Here is a 12,221-nt window from a genome sequence, read left to right on the forward strand (position 1 = left end):
TTGTTGGCTGGTGTGAAATGAACAACAAAAGATGTGTCCCCCTCACGCTTAGTGAGCGGCATCACATCGGAATTTCCTGGTTGCCTGGCAACAGCCACTGGAGAGACCAGCGTGCTGTGCCCCTCGGTCCCCAAGAGGGGATTACCCTGTGTCTGGTGAGATTCAAAGAGCTTAAGGGTGAGAGGAGGTGGGACACATCTCCCCAGGAAATTACTGTGACTTAATACCTTGAGAATGCCCTAGTTCACAGTTGTCTTCCCCAGGGATATGTGGGTTAAGAAGGATTCTGTGCGTGGGCCTCACAACCTAACCGTTATTCAACACACTGTTTTAATGGGGAAAATATATTCAAGTTCCAAATAACAACTTCCGAACGTGCTTTTGGAACATGACCCATTTCTAAGAAGGTGGCTTCCCACACAGTGAAGATGGCAAGACAAAGCAGAAGCTTAAGTGCCCCATTGGACAGGCTGCCCTGAGTTAAATGAAGCCCTAGAAGGAGTAGCTAGCCGTCAGGCTAGTTGACTATCAGGGCCATATCCAGAGGGTAACATCTGACCCACGGAGTCATCATTCCTATAAGCCAGTCTCAAGTCAGCACCCGCCTTGCTGACAGCATGCTCCCTGGGCACTAAACTTGCAAACTCCCTGTGCATAATCTACCCCTCCCCACGCGTGCACGGAACGCAGTGCCCCAGGGAAGGGTTTCCATCTGCTCATGGAGGTTACTAGAGCAGGCAGTGAAAGTCTGATCAGGACCCGCACTCTCCACTACCACGCAGGGCCTTCCAGATGACAGGTTCCTTCTGTCCTGTGATCAGCCTGTTAAAGTCCAAACGATGACTGTCCCTCGAGCCCATCCGAGACTACTGCCAAGCTTTACGGACAACCCCCGGGAACACGATTCACGACAGCAACCGACATGAATAATCAAAATCCGTATCAGTGGCTGAGAGGAAAACATATCGGATTTTCAAGCTGACTTTCAAGAGAACGTAAAGCTACTCTGCACGGCTGTGAGACCATCACATTTGGTGAACTCGATTTTTCAATGTAAGATCTGTGCAGAGGACCCTCTGCCTCGACCAGACGGTGTGCTCTGAATCAGGAGTGCCCCGGCCGCACGGCCATGCCTTGGGGAGGCTGCGAGTCCGTGGGAACAACGCCGAGCATCCCGGCCCGCAGCGCGGGGACACTGGGCACCATCTGATGCTGCGTTAAGGTCGCACTTTGGTGTGAGCGCGTCAGCAAGGGGTGCCTTATCTCGCTGTCAGGGGGACTAGAGATGTCGTCAACACCAACTTGTAAAACTAAAGGTAACTGGTCACTATCTCAATGAGTAGCTGAGAGAGGGGAAGACCCAAGGAGGGTAGGGGCCTCACCCCCTAGAGCTCCCGTAGCCCTCAGACAGCCCTCTGAGGCAGGCATTATAGCCAGGGTATAGATGAGGAAAATGAGCTCAGAGACCCTAGTTCGAGGTCATTCCCAGGGTTATTAGCACAGGGCCAAGGCTCAAGTTCAGGGCTTTGGTCTGACTCCAAATTGTGTGGATTTCTCCCTTCCCTTGGCCAGAAAGTTTTTTTTTAAAGTAAATCCATTGCTTTATCTCTCTTTGAGGTTCATCCTTAGCATAAAATCAGAACGTGAGTTTCAAAGCAGAACAATGTCACCCTCTCCCTCTCTCCTTGTCCAACAGCATCCACACGGGCCATTACGGAGGGAAGGTGTGAATGACTCACCGGCAGGCTTCAGGGACCTAAGGAAGCCTCCTCCATTCAGCAGGGAGCACGAGAAAGATGGGGTTGAAGGAGAAAAACTCCAGGGGCGAACCCGTTTCTGGCCCCAAACTCACCGTTCTGGGTCAGTTTGGTGGAGCACACGAGAGTTGAGATCTGGAAGGAATCTTTACTAATGGTGCAGCTCCCAAGACTCTGCATGCTCTTCCCCGTCGCCGAGTGGCCCTTCTCTTCCAGCTCGGCTTTGGTGGACGGCAGGCTCAAGTACGTGCCGGCGTCTTCCAGCTTCTTCGCTTCAGCCTGTGGGTTTAATGATGCGACAGGTCAAATACAACTGACAATCCCATGCAATATTTTCTACCCCTTAGGATCCTTAATCCTGTCAACCGTCATGATATTTGCTCTTTATCATTTGCTAAACCACTTATTTTACTTTTTTAACTTTTTATTGTATATTGGAGTATCACTGGTTAACAGTGTTGTGTTAGTCTCAGGTGTACAGCAGAGTGATTCAGTTATACGTGTACATGTCTACTCTTCTTCAGATTCTTTTCCCAACTAGGCTGTTACATAATATTGAGCAGAGTTCCCGGTGCTAAACTGCTTATTTTAATGATTTCCCTTTTATTCCTGGAGATGAATTCACATTCACGCAGAGGGTTTTCTTAAACAACACTTAACGTGTTACCGTGTATCAGCTTCTCTCCTCAGGGACAGCTGGTCATCTGAAATGTTCATTTACATAATTAAATGTTGCTAGATAGCAGTGTTCTCACAAAGACGGGAAATGTCAGCTCAGGCCAGGAAGCCCAGAAAGACTTGAAACAGTCAATATTAGCAACACTGCACCAACAGAAGAGCGTACCTTATAGACAATAAGATCGTGTTCCCCGTCTCTTAGGGTGGTCCCATCGTAGCGCATCAGCTTTACAAAAGCGAGTGCGAATATCTTCTCGGATTTATCCTTAGCTGCAATAGAAATTAATAATCATTTTCTACTGCCATCACAACAAAAAAGAACGCCATAAAATGCTGCAAGGGCTGCCTTTCTGAAAAAAATTACAAAAGTGTTCTGACAGATGTTAAAGTAAACATAAACGGAGATATAGACAACGTTCACTTATAAAAGGATCAGCTGTGCTCAAACTAATCTGTAAATTCAAAGCAATTACAATCAAAGTCTCATGGGAGAGCTTCCCTGTGGAACTTGAAAACTGATTCTACAGTAAAGGACCAACAGTAGGAGGATGGTTTTGGAAAGGAACGTGGAGGAAAGCCTGCAATACTAAAACCCAACGGTAACTGGAAAGTGGTAACAATGAAGACGGTGGGTTTTTAACACAGGGATTCACACACCAGTGGGAACAAACAGGGCATGAAAACACAGGCCATTGCAAGTGACCACTGGAAGGGACAGACCCTTCAGAGTGTCAGCAGGGAGAAACAAAACAGATGGGTGCTCACCTCACACCCTCCACAAATAAAAGTCCCATGTGGACTAAACACCCTACTGTGAAATGTTGTTCTCTTTGGCAAGAAAGTCCTTCCCCCAGAATTAGCACGTGAGACTCATTCTCTCACTTTGTTCAAGTTTCTGCCAAAGTATCACCTGCTCTGAAGTGAACAGCCTGCCTAGAAGAGCAAATGCCTACCCTGGCCAGTTCTTCACAGTCGCTATGGGCTGTTATGTTTTATTTGTTCAACAAAATTCTTATGCTGAAGCCTAACCACCCCCCGCCCCACCATGTGGCTGTATTGGAGAAAAGGCCTATAAGGAGGTTCTTAGGATTAAAAGGTCATAAGGGTGAGGCTCTGATGCTATAGAACGGGTGCCCGTATAAGAAGGGAAACAGACACCAGAGTGGTCCCTCTCCGTGTGAGCTCACAGAGAGAAGGCGGCCGTCTGCAACCTGGGAGAGGGTCCTCACCAGAACCTGACCATGCTGGTACCCTGATCTCGGACTTGCAGCCTCCAGAACTGTGAGAAAGTAAATCTCTGTTGTTTAAGGCACGCAGTCTATGGTATTTTGTTATGGCTGCCCAAGCAGATTAAGACAACAGATTACCAAGAGATTACCAAGCCTGTAGGGTGTCTGTGCATGAGAAAGGGCCAGGGGAGGGGGAGACAATGACGTGGTGCTTATTGTTAGTTTCACCCACTGGGCTTTCCCATGCACAAGACATTGTGTATTTTTTCACTGCTATCTCCCCAGTGCGTGAAATAGTGCCTGCTATATATGTTAGGTACTCAAATATTTGTTGTAGATGGGGAGACGCCAACAAACAAGTCCTTTCAGGGACTTCCGTGGTGGTCCAGTGGGTAAGACTCCGTGCTCCTAATGGGGGGCCCAGGTTCAATCCCTGGTCGGGGAACTAGATCCCGCATGCATGCCGCAACTAAGAGTTTGCATGCCACATCTAAGGAGCTGGTGAGCCGCAACTAAGACCTGGTGCAGCCAAAATAAATAAATAATTTTTTTTAAGTCCTTTCAGATAACAAATAAAACAAAAATTGGTGGCTTGTTAAAGCGTGCTGATGGGAACAGGGACCACCCAGCTGGATGGTTGGAAAAGGTCTCTCTGAGAAGACCTTCTTGATGACGTATGAGCCAAGATGTAAACCCTCCAGGAAAAGAGATGGCCAAACACGGAAGCCCTAAAGTGGGACTGGCCTGCCTTGCTTGGGGACTGGAAGCCCGTGTGGCTGGTGAGTGGTAGGCAGTGAGAGCTCCAAGGTGGGCAGGTGCCAGATCAGGTAGAGATAGATGAGGAGTCTGGACTGAAGAAATGGATTTGTGATGAATTTTTCAAGATGTAAGCTGAACACAGCACGGAAACACTGAGTTTCAGGGCTAGAAAAGACCTTTAAATTATAGATCCCATGGGCTCCCCTGGTGGCACAGTGGTTGAGGGTCCGCCTGCCGATGCAGGGGACACGGGTTCGTGCCCTGGTCAGGGAAGACCCCACATGCCGCAGAGCGGCTGGGCCCATAAGCCATGGCCGCTGGGACGCCAAAAGAAAAAAAAATTATAGATCCCAGATTCTCTTTTTGGAGATGAAAGGACAGAGGCTGAAGAGCATACATCTGCCCACCTTGAGTCAGGGGCTCAAAATATTTGCTATAGGACATCACTGCCTGAGATACCACGTCTCGTTAGTCTTTGCGTTTCTGGTGTCCATCGGGTCTGGCACACACATTAGGTGCTCAATAAATGCTAGCTAATTAGCTGGATGAACGATTGACCAACCAAAGCTAAAGGGAGGGATAAAAGCAAAAAATATGTACTTCTAGAAATTGAAAGAACTTTGTGAAAGGGTTCTTAAAAACATAAAACTCAGTGTTCGGGTGAGAAGGAAGAGATCCTTTTAAGTTTGGGTTGACATGAAAAAAATTAAAAACACATCTCTCTGAAAGCAGCTGCAGTTCAGGACACGTGACCATATCTGCCAGCAGAAGGCTTCCCCTGACCCTACTCTTAAGTAGCACACAATTTAAAAGTGCACCTTTTATTAATACTCTGCATCTTCACACAGGGGATGGACTGCATTTATTACATCCTCATTAGCAGCCATTATGAGGCAGACAAGAAATTTACAAAACGTCAGAGGCCACAGAAGGCGGCCACGTGCCCCAGAGGGCGGGCAGCTCTGGCGGACCCAACCCGCCCCCTGCAAACAAGGGAAACTCGGCTCCTGGCAGGCCGGCCCCAGAAGCCACTCATCTGCCCGCATCCACATAGAACATCAGCTGATGCGTTCGGAACGGCTAACAAGCTGCGGCAGAGCGTCAGACGGTCACACCAGCGCCCAACGTCCCGGCCCCAAAGACAGCTCCCGGTACGAGAAACCCCCTCACTTTCTTCCACTAGGGGTAAAGAGCGCGCATTTTGCCTGGGGCGGCGGGGAGGGCACGCGGCATGGCCTTCCTCCCATTTCTGACCCAGAGCATCTGCAGACGAGGCCGCAGCAGGGGCCCCGCTGGCCCCCATCCCGCCGGCAGCGGACAGCTCGGGACGGCGTCAGCATCACACTTGCAATGCTCGACACGTTCCCCAAACCCCACCAGCTGTGGCCGGGGAGACTTCATTAATTACGCAAGTGTGTCGTGGGAGGCTGGGTGATAGCATCTTGTCTATAATGAGTACTTAAAACTGACAAGAGAAACAAGGATTCTGAAAATTAAAATGCTACCAAAGAGATCCCTCTGCCCTGGTGTAATCTATTAATTAGAGAGAATGAGCTTGTTCTAAAGAGGGAGCGTGCTTCTGAGACAAGTCCCCTGTGCATTCTAGAACTTTGTCCTTGCCCTGCAGCAGGGCTCCCCACCCTCTCCTCCCCTGCAGCCCATTCGCACCCCCGGCAACTTCCGGTGTGCAGGGCGCTGGGCCCACCACACCTTCTGGGACTTGGCTGAGGACATACCTGCCCCCAATTCCTCCAATCACCCACCTGAACCTGCTCACCCCGCACCTCTGCCTAATGCACACGACGCTCCCAGGCCGCTGCTCCGCACGTGGCTCTTGCGAGCCGATCTCACGCCTCAACCCAACCTAAGTCTGGCAAGAGGAGAACTCTCTGTGTGAGCTGCGTATACAGCAGGTGCTCAACACAGACCAAATGACGGCAGTGGCCTCGGTGCTCCCCAAAGGCAGGGGAGACACAAGGACTGAGGTGGGAACCAGAGGCCTTCCACTGACCATCAGGTGACTCTGGGCCACTGAGGTGGGGTCTCTGAGGCTCAGTTTCCTCATCTGTAATGTAGGAAGCGCCAATGATCTACCACATGGCATCGTGGTGAGGACTCATCTAAGTAACGTGGTACAAACACTTGCGCCAGGAGAGAGTAAGAGCACGATGAACACGTACGAAGAGGTGTCCGCGTCCGTCCGAACATCCTATCCATCCACGTTTCAGCCATCCAGGAGTGCCCACAGTTAGCAGACCCCAGCCCGCTGCCTGGTGGCCTGGATTTGGCCCGAAATGGGGCGGGCCCGGCTTTCCAAACTGCCCAGACTTCACACCCTGCGCCTCCCACACTGCTTGGGCCCCGACCCCTTCTCAGCTGGCCCCTTAAGCACTGGGACAAGAGGAGGGGTGGAATGATGCTCCATAGTGCTCCCACCCCTCCCCCGGCATCCTCCACACGCCCACTCACCACGAGGGACCCCGTGCTGCTCCAGACCCCTTGGTTCAGCCACCTCCCGGCCTCACCCCACGCAAGCACATCTTCGGGCTGACAGTCACACTTTCCACACACCAGCCCTGTAGTCCTCGCGCCTCTTCAACCTCACAGAGCTTCTCACTGGTCCCACATGGGGGTCTACGTACCCCCAACTTCACGCCTCTGCTCACGTGTTCACCCTCCCGGCTGCTCTCCTGCACCCTTGACTCTGCGGGCTCCACGCTCTGCGGAGGGCACAGGTCAGGCAGGCCCCCAGAAACAGTAAGGAGGGTGGACACACCATCGCAGCAGCGGTGGTCCTGTGGAGCCCTATCCTATGGCCGGCACCCTGCTGAGGGATTGGCAGCCCCTGTGCATTCCCCCCCTCAGGCTGAAACATCTGTGAAGACACACAGAGCCAGGGCTCAGGTCCCCCAACCGCAGGGCTCTGGCCCCCACAGGCTGCCGGGTGCCAAACGCGTCCACCCAGACCACCGTTCCCTCGATGCCGCTGCACACATGACCCAGCATCACTTATTTTCTCAAACCTTAGCCCACTGCCAGATGGATAGAGACCATGAAGGGCAGGGGGCATATCTTCCCCTTGTGATATCTTACTTAGTGTCTAGCACAGGGTGACGCCCTTAGCAGACAATGAATTCAACACAGGTAACGAGACAAACTTCAATCATCGATAATAAATCCTCCCGGAAGGTGACTGATTCAAACTTCTATCCTCCCAAAGTCTTGGCATCACGGCCAAGGCTACACCAACGTGGACGAGAAAAGGCAAGCCAGAGCTCCAGGCACCAGCAGCTGGCAGCAGAGCCAGAGTCTTCAACGCCGGTGCAAGAGCATTAAAAGCAATTTTTGAAATCTAGGTATTATATCTCAGTGACTTTTCTGATGGATGGGGCAGTATTACAAGCCAAAGGGGAAAGAGGAAACCCAAGGGGTGAGTAGGAAGGAGCGGCACCTCATCAGACAAATTCGAGAAGAAACTGAAGATCTCCTGGGATCAGCTCAGTCAGAGTGGATAGCACTTCACGGGAGCGGGTTCGCGTGGGCGCGGAGCTGAAGTGTCAAGACCTCACAGTGTTACAGTAGCCACGTTCTAGAACAATCCAGAGTAAGTGCATGATAAACACGGGATAACGAAGCGTGTGGTTACTCACAGTCCTGGGACGATCTATGTCGGAAGGTAAACCGGAGGTGACTGCGGTTCACGTCCTCAATGGGGATGGCCACCTGCAGAATAAAGAGAGAAGCTGAGCACCTTTAGGAACATCTTCTCGCTTGATCGGCTTTGTTCCCCTGGAGACATCCTGGACCACTCTACGCTCTTCTGCACTGCAGGGAGAAGACACCGCACACCTCATCCCCTGTATGACTATCCCAGAAGCAAATGCCCTTTGAAAATTTACACCAGGTAATACTGTCCGGGATGCCGAGCACACTGGACAAGGCAGCTGAATTTTTTTTTAAATGTGATCCTCAGCGTGAAGAGTCTATTTTTAAAAGTTGCCATTTTCGTTTTTAGCCCCGATTCGGAAGTGTCTATATTCCCTCTACAGTTGTAGGGACCTGCCCTCGGCTGCATCAAGAAGGCGGTCCTTTTGTGACTTACAGTAAAAAGAAAAAGACTTAATACCTGCTGCCTTTAAGCCAAGATTGTCCCTAATCTCATAGCTAACATCTGTATTCCAAAGCCAACTGCTGGCCTGGTGTCCCAGTACCCAAGCCCGTGCGTGGTGTGTGGGCTGCGTGGGGGTATCAGCGGGCTGCCTTAGGAGCCTCAGAGCACCGAGGCCAAGGGAACAGGATGCATCTCTCCAGCGATGTCCTCCGTGTATTATCATCTCTATTTTTTTCCATTTGGTGTAAAGACAGCATGCCACACATAAAACAGACCCGAGAAGAGAAAGACAACTGCTATCTTTAAAGGACTCTGTATTTGTCTCCAGGAAAGTCCTGGTTTTAGGTCCAAAAGGAGATGAGAGTAAATGTAAATTCCAAGAAACACCAGCGTGGTTCCTTGGCAACCCTAAAGGACTTTGTTGAAAGTGCCTTGGGGGCTGGCGGAGGGTGTCCACGGTGGGCAGCCCTGGGTTGGGCAGGAGGCAGGGACTTCCTCAGGGTACAAATGAGCATTTCATAATCAACCCCATGGGAAAAGGACCATGCAAATGATACCTTAACCGTCTCAAACCAGCGCGGCTGTTTCACTTGGTAATAAATCACGGACTTGTATTCTGAAATAGCTTCATCACCAGCGCCCGGGAAAATCACATGCTTTAAAAGAAGAGGCATAAAGAGATCGCATCAGCCCTCACAGAGTCTGAGGCTGCATCCATGTCCCCCAAGCCCCCGCCCGGTTTGATGATCCAGAAGGAAAAAGGGCCTTCGGGGAACACCAAAAACCCCATGGCCCATGGAACACCTCCCAGCAATGGAAGAACAGATCTGGCTGGAGCCAGCAGCCAGCAGAAAACCTTGCTCACAAGGCATCTAAGATCTTCATGGCTATGCGGTATATGGGGACGCTACTGTCCTCCATCCTTCGTACCCTTACCCCTAATAACTTTCACCCTGGACTCGCAGCAAGTTGCCTGACTCGGCGGCTGGAGTAAAGGGCTGCAGACCAAAAAGGAGGTGGCAGCACTCTGTCCCTTCTCTAGCCACAAGACACTGACCACTCGCCTCTACAGAGAGCGAAACCGGTAAAGCCCAGGGGAAAAGGGCAGGGACACTGGACACAGGCCACCCAGAGAGAAAGGATGCCACCCACCTCCTGGCGCAGCTGGGCCTCAGGAGCACCCACAGGGCACTGCTCTCGGCCACGTGGGCCCAGGGGAGCCCAGGCTGCAGCCACGGGCCAGAGAAGCAGCTGGCGGAGGGCCCCAGCTTGGGCTCAGCCTCCAGTCCTCAGAGAAGGCCGCAGCCTCTGAGCACTTCCCAGGGCACCCGCAGGCTGTTGTGACCACGCAGGAGGAGGTCTTGGTAACCACCACCGAGCAAAGCACAAGGCTCAGAGGCCCAGATTCACAACCCAGTTCCACCTCTCATGAGCTCTCTGACCTTACGCAAGGTGACTGATTTCTCTGGGGCTCAGTTTCCATCTGTCTCAAAAGATGCTAATAACCGTATCTGAACTTCTAATGTGATCATTCGCCCTCTGAGCCTCGGGTTTACACCAGCAAGTGGGACCCCAGGATAGAGTTTGGAAAAGAAGGTGGTCACTTGGACTTCCCTGGTGGTGCAGTGGTTAAGAATCCGCCTGCCAATGCAGGGGACACAGGTTCAAGCCCTGGTCCAGGAAGATCTCACATGCCGCAGAGCGACTAAGCCCATGTGCCACAACTACTGAGCCTGCGCTCTAGAGCCCACGAGCCACAACTACTGAAGCCCATGCGCCTAGAGCCCATGCTCCGCAACAAGAGAAGCCCGCGCACCACGGCAAAGAAAGAGTAGCCCCCGCTCGCCGCAACTAGAGAAAGCCCATGCGCAGCAATGAACACCCAACGCAGCCAAAAATAAACAAATAAATAAAAAGAAGGTGGTCAGGACCCCAGGGTCGTCCTGAGACAGGCCGGCTGCTGGGACCCGGTAGAAACCAGCCCTCTTAGGCAAGGGAAGAAAAGGAAGAAAGAGCAAACACTCTTCCCCAGAAATGAGATTGTGGCTTTTGGCATTCTGCAGCAGAGCCAAGGCGCACACTTGGGAAGTAAAACTTAAACCTACAGGTTCAACTTTGCAACAATCAATACCTCCAGTCGTTTTCCATCTTCGTCGTAAACAGACACTGTAACCTCAACGTTCTTTGCCGTCGTTTTGCTTCCTTTATCAAAATCTCCTTGAACTAATGTTACGTAGATATCGTTTCGGACATCACCTGGGGGGAGAAAATTACACCTTTAAAACCAATCCATAGGGCTTCCCTGGTGGCGCAGTAGTTGAGAGTCCGCCTGCCGATGCAGGGGACACGGGTTCGTGCCCCGGTCGGGGAGGATCCCACATGCCGCGGGGCGGCTGGGCCCGTGAGCCGTGGCCGCTGAGCCTGCGCGTCCGGAGCCTGTGCTCCACAACGGGAGAGGCCACAACAGTGAGAGGCCCGCGTACCGCAAAAAAAGAAAAAAAAAAAAAAAGAAACCAATCCATTATTCACAGTGTAACTGTGATTTTTGCCATTCCTAGCAGAGTATCATAAATACTGTATTAGATGATTATGAAATATTTTCTACAAAATAGTGTCCGCATTTAACAGCATGACAAAGGCAGTTTTCATCACTATAAGACTTGCAAGAGGGGGCTTCCCTGGTGGCGCAGTGGTTGAGAGTCCGCCCGCCGATGCAGGCGACATGGGTTCGTGCCCCGGTCCGGGAAGATCCCACATGCCATGGAGCGGCTGGGCCCGTGAACCATGGCTGCTGGGCCTGCGTGTCCGGAGCCTGTGCTCTGCGACGGGAGAGGCCACAACAGTGAGAGGCCCACGTACCGCAAAAACAAAAAAATACTCTAAAGCAATTATACCCCAATAAAGATGTTAAAAAATAAAGTGGATGGATCTTAAATAAAAATAAAAGGCATTTAAAAAAAAAAAAAAAAAAAAAGACTTGCAAGAAAGAGGAAAGTGTCAGGGCCTCTAATTATCTGCTTGGTGTTTCACGTGGGCAGAGGAGCTCTTACACTCCATGGGCAGCCCATGCCCGGGGCAGCTCGAATGCTGTCAGTGGGTTTGCGCAGATGCTAGCCTCCCTCCCCCGCCCCAACCCCCAGCATCCACGGCCCACTGCAACCCACATCGCCACCCCTCGTTAGGGCATGGCTGCGGTCATCTGAGGCTCAGTAGCCAAGGAATACCCCAACACCCACTGGCAAACCAAGGATAACCAGCAACACTGGCCTCCTTTTCGTTCCACTGAGGAGCTGAACAAAAACAGTATTTGAACCACAAGCCAATGTCCTGAGTTGACACTTAGGATCAGGGACTAGGGATGGGTCAAGAGAGAAACTTTCTGCAAAGAATCCTCTCTCCTCCTGGCAGGCAGTTGTCAAGATCCTGAACGGGGACACAGGGAGCAAAGCCTCATACATTTTTTAAGTGAGATGGGCCTTAAACTGTGCCCCCAAAAAACACAACCCCACACACACATGCAACAAATGAGCTCAAGACGCTGCCTCCTCCTGAGAATACACAAAGCCCCTGGTAATGGTCCGACTGGGAAAACTTTGCAAGCTTCATTAGCAGCATGATTTAGAGGGAGCATCGCTACGCTCTGACGGCTGCTCTGCTGTCTGTCTGGCTGCCTCGACAGTGTGGCCA

At 51.5% G+C, this 12,221-nt stretch overlaps 1 protein-coding gene across 1 annotated transcript in view; it reads right to left on the reverse strand.

Moving 5' to 3' along the window:
- The window catches only part of DOCK1 (dedicator of cytokinesis 1), a 474,607-nt gene that overhangs the window by 416,314 nt on the left and 46,072 nt on the right, over positions 1-12,221 (reverse strand). Inside the window, exons 5-9 of the mRNA XM_065894212.1 lie at positions 10,666-10,790; positions 9,092-9,190; positions 8,074-8,146; positions 2,602-2,705; positions 1,853-2,036 (exon numbers count right to left, since the gene is read on the reverse strand). Coding sequence (XP_065750284.1) covers positions 1,853-2,036; positions 2,602-2,705; positions 8,074-8,146; positions 9,092-9,190; positions 10,666-10,790 — 585 coding nt within the window. The remainder of the gene's footprint in view (positions 1-1,852; positions 2,037-2,601; positions 2,706-8,073; positions 8,147-9,091; positions 9,191-10,665; positions 10,791-12,221) is intronic.

Source organism: Phocoena phocoena, chromosome 16, assembly GCF_963924675.1.
Source record: "Phocoena phocoena chromosome 16, mPhoPho1.1, whole genome shotgun sequence".
Classification (NCBI taxonomy): Eukaryota; Metazoa; Chordata; class Mammalia; order Artiodactyla; family Phocoenidae; genus Phocoena; species Phocoena phocoena.